The sequence below is a fragment of the Pelecanus crispus genome, chromosome 11 (genome assembly GCF_030463565.1).
Source record: "Pelecanus crispus isolate bPelCri1 chromosome 11, bPelCri1.pri, whole genome shotgun sequence".
NCBI lineage: Eukaryota > Metazoa > Chordata > Aves > Pelecaniformes > Pelecanidae > Pelecanus > Pelecanus crispus.
In genome coordinates this window covers 4896438-4914923 of record NC_134653.1, presented here as the reverse complement: position 1 = coordinate 4914923, position 18486 = coordinate 4896438, and the positions used below count along the sequence as shown (strand labels likewise).

At 42.9% G+C, this 18486-nt stretch overlaps 1 protein-coding gene across 1 annotated transcript in view; it reads left to right on the top strand.

The window, feature by feature from the left end:
• FOXK1 (forkhead box K1) overlaps window positions 1–8169 on the top strand; it is a 48491-nt gene extending 40322 nt beyond the window's left edge. The window contains exons 5-9 of the mRNA XM_075718762.1: window positions 587–780; window positions 1954–2120; window positions 2824–3105; window positions 5388–5612; window positions 7922–8169. Of these exons, the coding sequence (XP_075574877.1) occupies window positions 587–780; window positions 1954–2120; window positions 2824–3105; window positions 5388–5612; window positions 7922–8142 (1089 nt within the window). The 3' untranslated portion in view covers window positions 8143–8169. The remainder of the gene's footprint in view (window positions 1–586; window positions 781–1953; window positions 2121–2823; window positions 3106–5387; window positions 5613–7921) is intronic.
• Window positions 8170–18486: the final 10317 nt, after the last annotated feature.

The window sequence follows — 18486 nt, the reverse complement described above, 5'->3', positions numbered from 1 at the left end:
GTCAACATCTGGAGAGCTGTGCAGTACTAGACTAGGGCCATATAGATAATGGATTCTTCTGAGACAACTGTCTAAGGGCATGTTGGCTGGCTTGCATTATGATTACTGTGAGCTGCAGTGTCCTTTAGGGCATGTTTGGGCACCCCAGTGATCGTTTGGCAGGTAAGCAGTTAGCACAGGCTCAGGCAATTTTTTCCGCTTGCCTAGAATAAAGCCTGTCTTTTGCAAGAGTTCTGATGTGGTTTACAGTGATTTCCCCCTGCCTCAGCAAAAGCTCTGCTTTCATTACTTTCCACAGAAAAGCCACTGCACTGCCTGGCTCCAGATGTATTTAAGTGATGGTGTAGTACCAAGCAAACCCATCTTTCAGCATGGTTAGTAGAAACTCTGACACATTTCCCCAGGTTTTCTCTTGCAGTTCTCCTGTGACTTTGGAGCACTGTGAGTTGAGTAACGTGTTTCTGTCTTCAACACTGATTCTGGTGGCATGGATTTTATTTTTCCAAGCTGTGTGGTGAAACCCACTCATCTTTGTTATATGCTTCCTCATGGCAAAATAATCATCTCGTTCCTCTGCTTCCTGCAGAATTCCATTCGGCACAACCTCTCCTTGAACCGTTACTTTATTAAAGTCCCACGCTCCCAGGAGGAACCTGGAAAGGGCTCCTTTTGGCGAATTGACCCTGCCTCTGAAGCCAAACTAGTAGAGCAAGCATTTAGAAAACGAAGGCAAAGAGGAGTGTCCTGCTTCCGAACACCTTTTGGGCCTCTCTCCTCCAGGTAACTTCAACTTCCTCTAATCTCTGTGCCAGACTCATTACAAAGAAAACAAACAAAAACTTCTCCTGAAGTACAGTGAGCAAACTTTATTGCTGTTTGTAATTTGAGAGGTAATATAGTTAGATAGTCCTGAGGCATAATCTGAAAATTGTTCGACTTCTTAAGTGTTTATGAAAAAAACCAATCTAGAACCAAACTACAAAAATGCATCAAATAACATATCTGGTTTGGCATCATTTCAAAGAAATTCAAAGCAGTTTATCACTGGAGTAAGTGTTTTCAGATGCCAATCTCATTTCAGGAAAGCTGTGTTAAGATGTGGATTAGATCATAGTGGGAATAACTTTTGTGGTATTTAAAACACTCTCCTATAGGGAAGATCAGGTTGATCATGGTTGTCAGCAGTGAAGCGATGGGGGGTGTTCTGTGCAGCTGCTCCAGTCAGTGGTGTCAGTGCAAAAGAGGAGCTGCGTGCAGTGACAGCTTTTTCTGAGCCCTGTAGGTGTGAGGATAAGACTTGCAATTCAGCGCGAACTGGAGCAGTTTCATGTAACATTCCTCCCACGCCTCATTTCTTTTCTGTCTGTTAATATGGGGGGAAGCAGGAGAAGAGGTTTTCAGCTGATCAGCTTCTCTATCTTGTTTGTCATTAAAGAAGTGTTTAATTCCTCACGTGTTTGGCCACATGGGACCAGAGGTGGGAACCAAGTGGCTGGGGAGGGAGGCAACGGAGCAAAGAGGGAGCAACTGCTCTGTTAAGCACATGCGGAGCCAGACACTTGCATCTACATTGCCTCTTTCTTTCTTTTCTTCTCCCCGTCGTGGTCAAACACTGACAAAGATCCTTTGAGAATGGCCTGAAATCATAAAACTGCTCTGAACATGAGGCACTTCCAGCTTCTCTGTCAGCAATGGGTTTTAAAATGAAATGTTAAGCATGCTCTGAAGGGTCCAGTTTCCTTCAGCAAGGAATAGTATGACAGTATTTGGTGCTAAAGCATTTGCGAGGGTACTGTCTGCCTTTCAACTCCTCCCAGCAAGACTAGAGTAGGTAGTGTGGAAGAAAGGCTGTCCTACTAGAGAATCCTGTACTGCAGATAACTCTTGGTCTCTGCTGCTGTCTTGTGGTCAAAATGCATGTACACTTGCCAACACTACGTTCTGGTGTTTCAGGAGTGCTCCTGCCTCCCCTACTCACCCTGGCCTGCTGTCCCCTCACTCTAGTGGCCTACAGACTCCAGAGTGCCTGTCACGGGAGGGCTCACCCATTCCACATGATCACGACTTTGGGTCAAAGTTAGCCTCAGTTCCAGAATATCGGTATTCACAGAGTGCACCTGGTGAGTAGCTCTTCTTTCCCAGAGGGTGACTGTTCAGTTGCATCAAGTGCCATGCTGAGGACACAGCAGGAATGCTTCTGCCAGTGTGTTACAGGAGGATCTGGGTCTCTCTTTCCACTTCATTGTTAGATGCATATACAACTTCAGGCCACTTTTTCTTACTAGTCTTTGGATGAGGGGGCAGGAGATAAAGGAATGTGTAGAAACACATGAGCTAACCTTGAACTAGGTGGCTCTAAAGAACTGACAGCAGAGTAGGCATAGTAGTGCATAGCTCGCTCACACTAATTTACCAGCCTTCTGGGTAAGATCAGCTTGGCTACGCAGAGCTCTGGTGCTGTGGCCAGGGCTTTGGTAATTTGTTAAGCCCTGGTAAGTGTCTGCTTGTCAGCTGTGCTGTAACTGGCCTGATGTATAGAGTGTTCCTGGTGAAGTTGAAAGGCAAAGCTCATTAAGTAAAGCACTTTTTTTTTGTGCTTATTGGGTTTTTGTTCACAGAAATGTGCTCAGGTGGCAAGTAAGGTTTTTGTAAGTTAGGAAAGAGAAGATTGAAGGTGGTATTTCTGAAGCCTTATTTTTTGTTCCCTACCCCCACTCCTGCTAATGCTGAAGGACTGCGTATTGCAGATAAGAAGCACATAGGTGAAATGAGTGGAGGCCTTTTTGCCTCTCCTATTAATATATGCTTCTCTCTTCTGTTTAGGATCTCCAGTCAGTGCCCAGCCAGTGATTATGGCTGTTCCTCCCCGACCATCTACTCTGGTGGCAAAACCAGTCGCGTACATGCCAGCATCAATAGTGACTTCTCAACAGCCTTCGTGTCATGCAATTCACGTAGTTCAACAAGCTCCCACTGTTACAATGGTCAGAGTTGTGACCTCCTCTGCAAACTCGGCAAACGGATACATCCTCACAAATCAGGGCACAGCAGGAGGAGCTCATGAAGCTGCAGGAGCAGTGTTGGACTTAGCTGGTGACCACCGAGGTAGCTTTTCACCTCCCTTGCTACTCTGCTAATAAGTCTTGAGCAGGCTTGGGGGGGGGGGGGGGGTGTCAAATGCTGTTTCACTCACTGGGTGCTTAGACCTTAATAAAAGATGTTTCTCCAGGTAAAACTTAAACCAAGTAAGAGCTCATCCATTTGATGTCTCCACCAGTGAGCAGGACAACTGTGCTCCCTTGTCTTCTGTGGGGAGCAAACATAGCAGACTTTGGAGGCTGAAGCGACATGCAGTGCTTTAATTATTTACATTATCCTCAACATCAATATTATGCCTGTGTATTGGTCAGTTGGATGTACTATGGAAATGTGCTTTTTTTAGACAAAAGAGATGGTCTGGGAAAGGCTGAAACTCTTTGCTTCAGGATGACCTTGTAAATAAATGATTGAGCCCTTCTCTTCTGCAGGCCTGGATTCCTAGAGGAAAGCATGCGCTTCTGGAAGTGCAGGCAGTGCCCCATTAAAGCAATCTTCAAAAACCAGTTACAACAAAGGCCTCTTTTTTCCTAAGCTGGAAATTCCAGCCTTGGGGGATTTAGTGAGTTAAACATTCTCTTGCTGTGATCTAGACAACACCTTGTCTGCTCACCATTTCAGGAGGGCTTAGTGCTACAAGATAGATGTGTGTTGTACCAGCAGCAAGACTAGTTACTTTGATTGCTTTTATGTGGGCAGTGGGGCAATGGTTCTTCTCTAAGGGAAAGAAAAAAATGACCAAGACCTTCCCTTACAGCAATAGCAGGACCACTGGCATTTTTAGTTCAGCGCTGGTTACCCTGCTTGAGTTTCACTCACATTCTCTAGAAATTCCTGTCTGGATCCCATACATGTTCCTGAAGTGCTAGCAGTTGCAGCTGCCTATCTGTCACCTGCTGCCTTCTTTCATTCACTGGTTCTTGCTGTCACTCGTTCTTTCCCTACTTGTCCCTCTCTTATTCCTACTGATAACCTTTTCCAGTCTCTACCTTCACTTTGTTTTTCCTGGTTGCTCCATTTTCCTTCCTAATCTCCCAGCTTTCCTTGCCTTTTCTCTCCCTGCTTTCCATCAGCCTGCCTGCAGGTCTCAGCTCAATGCTTGTGTCCCATCTAACTCCACTCTTGCTGTCTTCTAATGTTAAAATGGGACATGTCTTCTCCTCCTACCGGACTAATGAGTTTGTGCTTCCTGCCTGCCTTCTCTGCTTTGAGACCCACAGAGGCCCTGGAAGAGTGGCTCTCCTCTCCTGCATGCCCAGCAGGAATCTGTCCTGTATCTGTTACATACCCACTGAATTGACCCCTTGCTTGTCCTGGGAAGTGATATAAGTGGTTGAGTGCACTCAGTTATCTCTGTCCAAGAGCTCAGCCTTCCTTTCTCCTTTTTTTTAATTTTTTTTTTACTTCCTCCTGGTTTCTTCCCATACTTCCATAGCTGGCAAAAGCTTGCAATTGTGGGAAGACCTCCTTGTAAATCAACCTATGTGCAGGCCTGACAGCAAGCTGTTGCAGACTTTTGGCTCCAGGCATTGTTTAAGATCTTAATGCATTCTCCTGCTGTGTGGTATTGAGTCAGGCCAATTTGCCTGTAATTACAAAGTAAGCGATGAGATTTGCAGTGACTGCTGTCCACATCACAGTTGTAATGTGCCAGTAAGGGAGGTGATGCCTTTTTAGGACAAAAGGTCAAGTTTATAATCTCGGGGGGGGGGGGGGGGGGTTGGGTTTTTTTTTTGGCTGGGTGGCTTAAGAAAAATGTTCTTAATATTGATAGAGTATATGTGCAATGGAGAATATTTTATTGTTTTCAAATATTCGTCCTTGACCTTCTGACATGCTTCAGAATAAGCATCTCAGAGGGACTAATCTTTCCTATTATGTCCCTGACTGCAGCGTTCTTCCCCGAATGAGCAGGGTGAGCAAACCCTTACCTTCTCAGAGCTGACTACACTGTATGAATCAGCCTGCAGAAAGTGTGTGTACATAGAGCCGGAGCCTGCCTAAAGAGTTGTGGGTACTTCTCACAGTATTAGGCCTCTAGGAGTACTCTCAGCTCCTTGGAGACCAAATGTTGCTTTTGTGACTAAGCTGCCTCAGCCTGAGAAGCAATGCTTTCTGTTCCCACTCTGTAAATCTTGTAGGACACATCAAAGGCAAGCGGCTTTGTGGTGCTGAGGTATTTTCACATTTGTAAGCGTGGGGTATGTATCACTGCTAAAATGTTAATGAGAATAAAGCCTGCTCCTAAGCCAGGGTGGTCAATGACTGTTGTCTGTTCTACTCTTAAGCAGGCATGGATGAAAAGCCAACGATTGCATTTGCCACAATACCTACAGCCAGCCGTGTTATTCAGACAGTCGCCAGTCAAATGGCACAGGGTGTTCCAGGACAGACAGTCACAATCCTTCAGCAGGCAGCTCCAGTGGCTATTGGACAGCATCAGCTCCCCGTGCGGGCAGTCACTCAGAACGGGAAACATGCTGTCCCCACCAACAGCATCACCGGCAGTGCTTATGGTAGGCTCTGTTTCCATTGCTTTCTGGTTTCTGATGGCTCTCTGAGCTTAGCAGTTTGGTTGTAAAGCTGTAAGGGTTTTCTCCACTTAGCTATGCAAGTTATTCTATGTGTCCAATTCCAAAGTTTATCAATTCTTCAGCTTCTGTGGCTGTAAATGTCAGTGGTAGATATCCTTCTGTCCACCTCTGCTTACTCCCTTTCCCTAGTGGAAAAGGTTTTTTTGCTATCTACCACTGCTTCTGAAAAGTCCAGTGTCTTTCCTGTGTCTTTGGCTATGCATTTATTACTACTTATGCTCCCTACCTTTTGAGGGTTACTTGTTGAAAGCGTTAGTGATTCTTGTGTAGAGCCTGTTTTCATTTGTTTTCCTCTGACAAACAGCCTTTGCTTTTCAGCATGCCAAATAATAAAATTTCCATGGTGCTCTTTAGATCTTGTGAAATATGACTCCATAGAGTATTAAGAAAATAACATACTTTCCCATCTTAAGGTCTTAGAGCCTGAGAGAAATAAGATCTATTTCATCAGGTTAATGAATGTAGGAATTTTTTATATACAGGATGTGTTCTAGTCATTTGTCAAGCCTGATTTTTTTTTTTTTTTTTTTTTAAATCCCATACTAGCTATGTCTTGGCAGCTGCCTCTTATTGCTTGCTCAGCACCTCGGGTTTTTTCCAGTTAAGAATGATGACTGGCGGTGGTAATATCCAGGTTTTTTCCTCCCCTTTTCAATGAGATGCTGAGCACCTCTGCTGTCCCAGGCTGGTGCTTACAGGGAGTTTGAAATGAAGGGCACTGGTGGGATTTTGATGGCTTTCACGAAGTGGAGTGTTTTTACAGAATTTTCTTCCATATCTATTCACAGTATCACCTGACTTGCACTTGAATTGCAGGAACCTTATTGGAGCAATGAAAAAATAATAGCAGTAAGGTTTTTGTGCAACTAAAATATTAAATAGATCAGATAGGAGGAGTTGCTACTACACAGCACTAGTGTTTATCTAATGTAGAATCAGACAGGTTTTTTATTTAACACTTTTATGTTAAGATATTGTAATCTCACTAAAATTTTTCTAGCACTCTCATCAAATTGGAAAGTATTGCAGTTGCATCTGAGTGGGGTTTTTTTTGTAAGCGATAGTGAATTTTCTGGTTGACAAAACAGAGCCTGAGTCTCTTGATTCTCGTCTGTACGCAGTTTTAACTTCTCTTCAGCCGCATGGTTTAGGTTCTCTAAGTCACTGAACTGTAATTGGTGACTGCCTTCATCCTTATCCTATTTTTTCCTTCATCGTCTTGATACTCTACAGCCTCCTTCCCATGCCTTGGTAGAAGTTGCTGGCCTTTGAGGGCCTTTGTTCTCTTTGCTTTGTTTATTTATCCTAGGGCTCCTTTTTTGATGCACTTAGCAGTGAACACACTACTAATGTTCTGTCATTCCATCCTTTGCAAATCAGTCTGGAGGGCAGAGGGTGTGCTGTCTCCTGAGTCCCCTTTGGCTGCCTCTCCGATTGATGCAGAGTCCAAAAACTGCATGTGTTTTGTTTTCCAAGCAGTGTTGTGTGCCAAAGCCAGTGTGTAAGCACATTCTCTGTCTGGAACTAGGAATTGTAGACATTTTTACAGAGGGTTGCTACTTAAATCATCTTTTTTTCTCAGCACTTTTATTAATGGGAGGGTGAGATCTTTGGTCACTACTGGAATACAAGATTGGGAGCCAGAAATTCCTATGTTCTGATCCCAGTTCTGATGGGAACACATTTGAGTGTCTGGGGTAAGCTCTTTCCTGCCCCTTTTACAAGTGAGATGTCAGTACATCAAATATTTGGTTTCTAATCTAGTTTCCCAACAGATTGGCTGTTCTTACTGTGTAAGCAGGGCTAAAGAAGAGCCCTATAAATTGAAGGCACAGCACATGGATGTGGCTTGCAAGAAGTTCTGATTGTAGGTGACCAGAGAACTCCTCTCAAAGAGGAGGTGTGCTGTAATTTTAACAGGGGATTGATTTGTTTGTTTATGATTTATTTCTGGACACCAATGCATTGTTTGACAACAGATAGGAAGAAGGAAGTTTTCCTATGAAAGGGGTTATTACCAGTTTGGTAAGCTTGCACAAAGCTGAGATTGTTGGGGGAGAGGGAGAGACAAGGCTAGCGAGCCTTTCAAAATGGGCTTGAAAACAACACTTAAATATGTGCCAGCTATCGCATTTGACTGTGATGTTTTGTTTTATTGCTTTCTGGAATAGCAAACACTTGTGCTACTTCATCACATTAATTCTCTTTCTCTCTCTTGTCCTGCTTCCCAGCTCTTACAAATCCATTGCAGCTTCTTGCAGCCCAGGCCAGCTCGTCCACTCCTGTTGTAGTCAGCCGGGTGTGCGAGACAGGGACCGAAGAGACAGCAGCAGCCTCTTCCAGTGAACCTGAAGTCAAAAGACCCCGGATAGAAGAGTCCAGTGGAGCAGTCCCAGCCCAAACTGGAGTCATCACACCTACAGTGCCACAAGGACAGGCAACCAGTGAATGAAGAACCGGTGGGAGGAGCTGGAGTGATGTGGGGTGGGCATGGGATGGCAGCAGCCCCTAAAGCAGCAAACTTTCAAAGAAAACAAACCACAACTGTAACAGCTCAAAACGTAGTGGATAAAGAGTTCTTTTTAAAGTCAGATTTTTAAATGGGAGGTCAACAGCTGTTAGAATCACAAGGTGCCAAAAAGAATGGAAAACCCCTCCCAAGAACCCGTACCTGGAACTCTCTTCTGTCTTTACCTATGGGATTTTTTTCCTTTTTTTTAAAAAAAAAAAGATTCAAAAAAAAATACAGACAACTGATTGTATGACTGCTGGGATATTTTTAACTGTCTTTTCCCCTTTTGGCTCCAAGGGGATGGGATTTGCAGTTCAGCATCTAAAGGAATGTAACACAAATACAATCTGCTCCCTGGAAAGAAAACTCCTCATTTTCTATGCCTTAATACTGTGCTTCTCAGAGCTTTGAACCATAGGACCATTTTAAAAAGGCCACCTAAGGCAATCAAATGCTGAAAGATGGGTGCAGTATCTCACAACAGCAGCATTAAAGAAATGTGGTACCAAGTTTAATGAAAAAGGCAAATGATTTTGGTTTTTAAAACAGAAAAATTCTGAATATGAACGAATGTTTATTTATGTGGAGATTCAGGAGGAAGAGTTACAGGGCTCAACCAGCTGGATTTCCAGATGCAATTTCTCTCCGTTCCCTCTGAGGGAGAATAAGATGACAGAGGAACTGTATTAATTTGGTTCCTGTAAAGATATTAAAAACAAAGGGTTTTGTACATTCAATGATTTCTTACAGTTATTCATCACTTGCTCTGGACGACAGCCAAAGTACCTTGATGACTGAGGATCACATGGGGAAGGGTGTCTCCAAAAGGTTCTGTGTGCATTTGATTGATCGCATCCTGTGCTGGAGCACCAGGTTTTGTTCAGAATTGCACTGTAGGTGAAGACATTGCCACTGGCTCTGTGAACCTGAGAAAAATACTGGTTGGTCTTCTGCACTAAAGCAGTCCGCCTTCACCTCCTGGTGGTAGTGTGGTCCTCAACTAGATGGATGATGGTCAGGAGGCCAGGGCTGGGTAGGAGTCTGTCACTGACCCTCTGCCATGGCTGACAGCAAAGCCCCTGTGTTATTCTTCTGAGGGAAGTTGAGAGCTGGGCTGAGAGGCAGCAGAGCGCATACAGTGTTTAATACAAATTCTGTAAGTGTGTAGAGACCAAGGCGAAAGAGGCCTTTTCTTTTCCATGTGGCAAAAGTCACTGGAGGTCTTAAACAGGTTTTCCAAAAGGAATTTGGAGGTTTCTTTTCGTTGCCTGGCTCTCCCTCTCCCATCTCTCCTCCCTTGAGGACTCTTTGGGTTGGCCAGTAGGAGGCGGCTTTTACTCAAACTGTATTCCAGGTTCTTCACGTAGGACAAGTATGTCTTATGAGTATAGAAGATTTGAGTCACTTCAGCCACGTGGAACAGTGGGTGAGTGCAACACTGTGTGACTGGCAAAGAAGTCAACCTCTGCATAGCCTCCGGCTTAAGCCCTTTGGTTTTACACCTGTTTGTGATCCCCTTGGCTAACGTGTCTTCTGGCAGCACAGCAGAGATCTTTTAATTTAGAAAATGTTATGGCTTTGGTAATGGCAAAAGAGACTTAAGAGGGATGGGATATGCCTTTGGTAGGTTATACCCCTATCTGTACTGATTTATTGTCAGGTTGCTGTCTTGTACAGTCTGATAATGCTATCGCAGAGCAGAGAAGCAAGCCCACTGCATAAACATGTTGCAAAAAGATTTCCCCAGTGTGCAGTAAATGATACTGGCAGTATGTCCATGGGGATTAGGGGGTAAGGCACAACCATTCAATGTCAGCTGGAATTTGGGGAGGGGGAGGAAATCTGCAAGGTAACAGCTGGCATCACTTGTTCCCTTCTAGGTTTCCTTTCTCTTTGCCAAATCTTATTAAATAGCCAAGTCCCACTGCTTGAATAAAACCCAGCCATGTTTTATTCTCAAGCCAATTGTTTTGTGAGAAATATTTCTGAAAGAAGGAAAGAATTTCCTGGTCTCGTGATTTGCGGTTACTTTCTGCACTTAGAGGCACACAAAATATTCAGGACGGTTCATTTATCTACAGCTAGGCTTTCATAATTTAGGTGTGTGCCTTTAGTGACAAGTTACTTGATTGGATTTTAGTCCTTTTGAAATGATTTTGTGAAGGAGGATTGTTACAGACCACAAAGTAATTGAAGCAGGCCAGCCTCCAGCTATTACTTTTCCTGCTAGGAAGGCTAGGTGTGGCATAGGGAAAAAGCACACGGATTAGCTTTGTTTTCTGCAGCCCTTTCAAAGCCAGAATTCAATAAAATGGACTTCAAGGAAGAACACACAAGTGAGAGTGCAGCATAGTTTATCTGTGATTAATTGTTACTGCTGGTGATTGTTGGTTTAGATACAGGCACACCTCTGAAACAGCCCTGAGGCCAGGGAGCTTTCCTGAAGCAGAGAAGTCTTTTGGGTTTCCAGTACGTTGGGTGAGTCAGCGCAAGATGAGCAACCAACAGAATACTGTTCGGGATGTGAAGCTGCCAAATTTTTTGTGGATTTTTCTGTACTGCTGCTTTTCTCATGGCAAGTCTAAATAATTAGGCCCTAAACTTCTGTAAACTAGTCCAGCACCATAGAAATGCATCAGCTGAATCACGGTGTTTTCATACACCAGTTGCTGCTTTATAGATACCTCTTGAAAGTCTGTCCTCAGGTTGCTTGTATAGATCTGCCTCCTCAGTATTTAGAACGGAATCACACTTTGTCACTCTTCCTTTTGTGGCTCACAATGCTTGCTCGTTAAAATGTGAGTTGAGGATAAGCATATATCTTTGATCTGTTCACCCATGCTGCTTGAGGTGCCTGGAACTTGTCAGTTCATGCTATCGGGGGCTTTTTCCTTTACCAGTCTGCTGCATCCCCCTGCTACTGTAGGAAGCAGCCATGCCACTTGAAAATTCTCTTTTTGGAGGTTTGCCTGTATCGTTGCCTGATACTAGGTGAAGTAAAATTCTTACTGAATCCTGTTGAGAGCTGTGGAAAAATGTGGCCCTTATCTGGAACACATGAGATGGGGGGACATCTTGTTTCAGGCCTGCAGATTAATTCTTTTAACACACTGCTCAGTCGGGAAGGCAGCACTACTCTTTTTTTTTTTTTTTTTTTTTTTTTTTTTACATATCAGTCCTGATTCTCCAGGCTTTCATTTCTAAGCACTGCAGAGGAATGAAATTAATGTGATGGTAGAATTAAGCATTCAACTAGAAAGAAAATACTACCTTAATGGTTATATGCAGTACTCAGATTATTTTTAAATTGATAGCCTAACTTATTTTCATTGTCTAAAAAGTTGCACCTCATGTACTCAATTTATATTAACTGAGGGAGGTCTGAAGGAGAGGAGTAGGAGGCTTCACTGCATTTTCTGCTGTCTGTATAACAAAGGTCAAGGCATGTTGAATATTTAACCTGCTATAACAGACCTGGGAAAACTTTAAAACTGAGTTCTTAATGTGTGAATTCACTTTCCACTGTTCCCTATTGAGATTTTTTTTTTTCCTAATCTTAGGCAATGACAGACTAATTTGACTTTGCAGTCAGTTCATAGCAACTTCTGTTGCCTCAGTTTGCAAAAGCTGAATGCAGTTGTTGATTTTATTCCACTGGAATTCCTTAGTTATTGTTTTGTCTTGACCTTGGCTCTTGTGGTACAGGAAGCTTTTTACAGTGAGATCAATTTAATCTGATTTAGTGATAACACAACACAGTGCTGAGCACAGAATTGAAGTTCATGATTAGCTCGTACATTCTTTTCAACTCCTTTTTCTTCCCATATTTTTCCCTCCCCCATACTATTAACGCTGTCCCCTGTAGCATATCCAGTCACTTCTATGCACTGATGGGAGCAGCACCTTGCATTGAGCTCTGTCCAAAGACTCAAGGATGAAAATACCTGTGGGATACATGGGGCTCCAGAGCCGGTTGAGGAAGGTCAATTTGGTCACCCTGTATTTAACTTTCATGCTGTGTTTTAGACATGTTACTGTTGGGCACAGCTTGTTCAGGAGTGTGTTTTCAGAGACATGTTAAAGCTTAGTAAGAGGAAAAAAATAGTTAAATAACAGCTGAAGCCTTTACAGTGCTTCTGCAATCAATGTCATGGTCTGGCTTCAGGTTTTGGGGGGAGTAAACTTGGTTTTGCATGTCTTAGACATCTGTCTTGGGTACTGACTTAGAACTATCATTCAGAGTTAACTTCCACATTTTTTCCCCTTTTTCAGTAGGGAAATGCTAGCAGTAAAATAAAACTTGAAGCACAGAAGGCTATAGGGACCTATATCTAAGCAAGTGAGAGCATGTGACCTGAGCTTTCATACAGTGTGGTGTGGAACACTTTTCACTGACCACTGGGAATGTTAAATTGATGTTAGAGCTTTTCATCTGTGTTAGCAAGGAGGTTTCCCAGTGAGATACTTGGTATCACTCTGATGTGTGCTAGCATATAAATGGACGTCAAAATGTAGGGTGAAAGGAGAAACTTCTCCCTGCCGTACCTAGGTTTGGGGATCTTGGATGACAAGGATTTAATCTAGCAATAGTTCTGTACCTTTCCATAGAGGATCAAAAGCTGTTTCTTCAAGCTTATTGCAGCGAAGGATTAAATTCCAGCTGGCTGGTTGTTCCATCTTTGTTCCTGAGGCTTAAACTGTGACTTATAAATTATAGTTTATCACTGTGATAAACATGGATCGCATAAAACTTCAGTAATAGGGAGGATCAAATCTCTATTTGTTGTCTCTGCCATTGGCCAGTTGCAGCTGTGTAGAAATATAGAATAACTTGGGTTGGAAGAAACCTTTGGAGGTCTCTGCTATACCCTCCTGCTGAGAGCAGGTCCAACTAGATCACGTTGCTGTGACACCTTGTCCAGCTGAGGTTTGAATGTCTCCAGAGGTAGAGGTTCCATGACTCTGGTCCCTGTTCCACTCTGACCACCCATGAGGTGAAAACTTTTTCTCAGCTATCTAAGATTTCCCATGCAGCTGCATGTGTTTGCCTCTTGTCCTATCACATCACACCTCTAAGAAAAGCCTAGCTCTGCCTTCTCTGCATGTTCCAAATAGGTAGTTGAAGACACCAGTAAGATTTTCCCCACTTGCTTCCTTTTCTTAAGGCTGAACCATCCTGGTTGTCTTGGTGTCTTGTACACAACGTGCTCAAGCCCCCAGGGCATCAGGTGGAATTGCTGCAGAAGGTCCCTGTCTGTATTTTGCTGGGGAGCCCGAAACGGACACAACGTACTCCAAATACAGTCTGACAAATGCTGGATGGGGTAGAAGAAGAATCACTTTCCTTGGCCTGCTAGCTACACTTCTGCAAGTACAGTCCAGTACCTGTTTGTTCTCTTGCTGCAAGACAAGTGTAAGCGTAAGAAACAAGAATCGCAAAGTGAACTGGAAATACTCTGGTTTGCATTTGTACATATGCAACCATCTCGTCCCTCTCTTCTGAGGAAGAGTGCCAGCTTGAGTCTTGGAGCTTTTTGAACCAGAGGCAGTGCTGAAGGATCCGGATCACTTTTAAAAATACCTGTGCTTTACCTTATCAAACAATAGTTTCAGTCCAATGTGGAACTTGCCTTGAGTTTCTAACCTGATGCAAAATCTTTCAGAATTTTTAGTCCTGTTGCTAATAAGTTGGACCAGGGCATTAAGAATGAACATCTGAAGGAACGTGACCAGCTTCATAATCTTGCCCTTGCTGCACACTGAGCTTTTGAGTTTGCAAATGCCATCCTGCAGTAAATGATCTGTCTTCCCTTGCCAGCCAGTCTCTTGGGCAGCTCCTGTTTCTGCTCCCCATCACAGTTTTTCCCCTGTATTTGTAGCTCTTTCTGCCAACTCCAGAGTTCTTTAATCTGACTCCTAATTTAATGCCATTGCTTGAAGGTCTGCATCTGGTGAGAATCTGTATATCAGTTTGCAGTTATACAACAGATTGTTCAGTCATGTAACTTTTTGTTTCCTTCTGGGTGAAAAATTATGCAAAAGCTGCTACTACTTATAGCGTACACTACTGTTGTAAAGTGTTGCTTACAATGGAGCCAGCTGTGCTGCAGAAAACAGTTACACTACAAGGTCATCTGGTTTGCTGGAACCGATGGGAGTGGGAAGTGATGCCTTCTTGCGTTTTGATCTGGACCTCATCAAAACGTAGCTGTGACTTCATGCTGGAGCATGCCTCTCTGCAGCTGCCTGGTGGCTTTTTGGCTGTGATGAGTTAGATCGGCATCTCTGTCTGCTAGGTGGGTTATCTGCAGGATGGCACATGTGTTTTGTGCACACAGCTGTGGATATATGCATATATAATAATCAGTGGAAAATAGCGAGCTGTGATGGTGGGCTTTCTCTGTTAGGTTGTCTTTCATGGGCAGTAATACAGCAGCGAGCATTTTACTTTGGCCTGAGCAAGACACTTTGAAAAATACTTGGTTTTCTTGGAGCACTATATTTAAATTCCAAATTTTGAATCACCTTTTAACTTGTATTTATGTGTTCAGAAAACTCTTTTGATAACTTTTCAATTTACCAACACTGAATTAGAACCCTTCAGAATGTATGGCTGATCCTCTCCTTACATGTCACTTTAAGTTTCAGAGCCTGAGGGTAGTTGTGCCACGTCTACCCCTTTGCTCTCAAGGTAGAAGAAGCCATTGATAATTCATGGGTGGCAGCTAAGGAAGAAACCCTCTAAATACTTTTTTCAAAAAATATTAAATTAGATCTGTGTAAACATAAAATTTATATTTATTAACGTGTGTGTGAGAGTGTGTGTGTGTGTGTGTAAATATAGATATATAAATGGTCCACGACTATTTCTTTCTCTTAAATGGTACTTTACACAGACTTTTATACAGTATGTTGGTAAATTCCCGCACCAGGCACTGATTCCAAAAGAACAATGTGCCTATATTTGTAACAAATGTGGGCAGCCGGTAGAAGCAGCTTTACTTCAATGATTGCTTTCATTCCTCTTGCAGAGCGGAGGAGATGACTTGGTACTTGCATCTTCCTTGTGTAGGAGCCCTGCTTCTGGCTTTGTCATGCTTTCAGCAACCCCAGTCCGTGCTGCTTTTCTGGCAAGAAAATCCCCCAAATGGCACTAATGAAAGCTGGAATCTTTTCTCGCCTCAAATTATCTCTAGATGCGGTATCAGGGAGTTCTTTACAGATTCTGCTCTGTAAGTAATGGGACCTTATTTCTAACAGAGGAAATTAATCGAGGGTCCGTGAGGATGCTGTAAGGTTAAAGAATTCCTGTCTGTCTGTCAGGTGGCTAAGCTAACACCAGGGCACTGTGAAATAGTTTCTTTTCCTCTGTGGTGAGATTATTCTCCTTTTATGATGCTTCTGTCTCTTCATGGGGCATGAGGTGTGTATATCCCCTTAAAAACAAATGTGTAAGTGTTTTTCTAATGTTCCCATTCACAGGGAGTAAATATTACTTGCCAAATTTCAGTTGTGGTTTAACTCCACAAGGATCACTAAATTCACAGAAGTGTGTGTTTTGACCCGCTTGGGCCTTTTGAGAATTAATCTTGAAAGCAGGTGATACTTGGCTTCCTAATCCTAATTGCTATTCCAGAAGTAGAAATTCCTTTCTCTCTAAGAACCTGAGTGAATGCTTCACCGTGGTTTCTGCTTACTCTCCGGTGGTTGGGCTTTGATACTTAAGGGATGACAGGATTGGTGGTAAGAAGAGTAACCAGAATAGGAGCAGTGAAAGGAAACAGCTTTCCTCCTCAGCAGAAAACAGCCCTTGTGAAAACCAGATTTCCCCTAGTATTTGGTTACTGCTTTGTCTGCTGCTGAGTTAAGCAATGCACCCCGTATCCAGACCCTGGCACCTTTGCCACGATCAAGACCTTTCAGTCCTGCTTCTGCCCCACCTCGGTTTCACTTAAAGCAGTCCAAAACAGAGCCTTCCTTAAAGTGAAGGGCAGCGTTGAGGTGAAATGTCTGTTAGCTGAAGAAAAATGAGATTTAAATGGAGGAGACATGAGTTTCCTTATGTTTCACTGCCTTGCTGCTAAAAGTGGTGCAGAACATCCTAATGTTCTGCTGATTTATATGCCGCTCTTCGGAGGGGGACAGGCTGCTAAGGAGACAAGTTGGCTTTTTAGCAAATGCATTACTGTAGACCTAAACTTGCTTTATTTCTCTTTTTTTTTTTTTCTCTCCCCCGAATGGGCTTGAAGTAGAGGGAACCAGAATATTGTTTGTAAGATCCTTTTGCTTTAATGGAAAAGAAAACAGAATGTTTTTAAAACAAACACACACCAAAAAACCCCACCCACCTCATTCAAATATACCAGTATGGAAAAATCTTACAGGATGGTATATTGTCTTGCGTTCTGGACATGCAGTTTCTACTGTGATGAGACTGGCCTTGTCCAGCCTGTTAGCCAACCTCTGCGTAGCCAAAAAGAGCATTTAAGAGTCTGTAGCTATCCAAAGGACTGTTATCCAAAGGACTATTAAAAGCTGTTTGGGGATAAATCAAAAGATGGATGGTAAAGCTGGAAACTCAGATCCAACTCTGAATATTTACTTTAAAAAAAAAAAAAAAATCAGAAAAATCTGAATCTCCCCCTGTTCTGCAGGTATGCATTCTCACTGAGTCCTTAGGGGAAGGCTGCAGTGAGATGAGGACCTGAAATACCTCAGTGGCTTGACCAAAGTGTTTTGCTACAGAGATCTGGGGGAGCCTTGCCCCTTTCCACCTAGATTTGGCACTTAATTTAAAGATGGGGAAGGATGGGGGAACTAAAGCCATGCTTGCATTTCAGTTCTTGGTGTTGCCTGTACAAGACACCTCCAGCCAGATGTTTTTGGGGTTTGGGTTTTTTTTTTTTCTGCAGCTGATATCAAAAGTATTTTTTGTGACTTGTTTTCATTAGCAGTGCTTTTTAAAAAGCAAGTGTGTATCCCAAGGGGGAAAGCTCCATCTGGGGTAGTGGATGTGAAGTTCATCATCTTTATCTGGCCACCTTGCAGCACTGCTCCTGTGAGATGCTTAACTGCACAGGCAGACCGTGGCTCCCACGAGGGGTGGGAGAGTGTCCTGGTCATGCTGAGGAGGCTGCTGCTCACCAGAGGAGATGGCAAATATGAGCATCTGAGGAGCAGGACCTGCATTTCCACATCAAATGGGATACAGTGGTTTTGTTTTTTAATACGGAGCCATACTTTTTTTTTTAAGTAATTTGAGATCTGAATGTGATTTCTAATGTATCAAGAACGTTAATATTTTAAAGCTATAACAAAGTTTTAAATTTCTACTATTTTTTTCATTTATTTTAACTGTTCTGTTCTGTTACCTTAATTTGATGTATGTGGTTGGGGAATGTTGCTTCTCCTCTTAGCATTTGTTTCTATAACCAGAAATAAAATTATATATGAAAGAGAAAATGCCCTGAAATTGCTTGCTGCTTTTGAGTGACAGACTTGCATCCTTCCAATGTAGTATCGTAAGGGGGTTAAGATTCCTGCAGCAGTTTGTGTTGTACAGTCTACCCCTTCTCACAGTGTGAGGGGATGGAGTGTTTTAGTGGTTTTTTTTTTCCTTTTATTATTTTCATTAAATGCTGCAGGAGAGAAGTATATGTCTGGACACCTTGCACTGTTTTAGAGTTCACAGATACCCAACTTTTGATCCCTTGTCAGTTATTTGGGAAGCTGTTAACTCGCAGTCGAGTGAACATATGTACGTGTGTGTGTTTGAGATCTGTAATGCTTCTTCTGGGGATTATAAACTGTTCCTCCAGCTCTAGCTTTCATTTTGTCATGAAGTGAAACACTGTTATTTTGAAAGATAAATATTTCAGTGTACTTACCTGTTAATTTATAATAATTGTTTCATGTAAGCATATGAGGTCAGAAAATAGTTCTTTATCCACCTACCTTATAGTTAGGTTTTTCCTCCCCTGTCCTCCTGACAGAGCTACAATTTAAGTCCGGGGTTTATTGTGACAGAACAAAGTCATTCTGAGCTCCAAAACTGAATAGGAATATCTTCTTAAGACCCCAGTTGACATAAAGTAGCTGTATTTGACTAACTAATGGTTTTTAAAAAAAATTGTACACAGTGTAGCAAAGATACACAGTGAGAGCCATTTGGGGGCACATCTTTTAAAATTGTCATACTGTCTCTGTCGCGTTTTCTGCCGCAGCCAGAGGAGATGATGTGTGGGGAAGAATCTGAATGCCCGTGCCTGCCTCCGCTCCGCACCT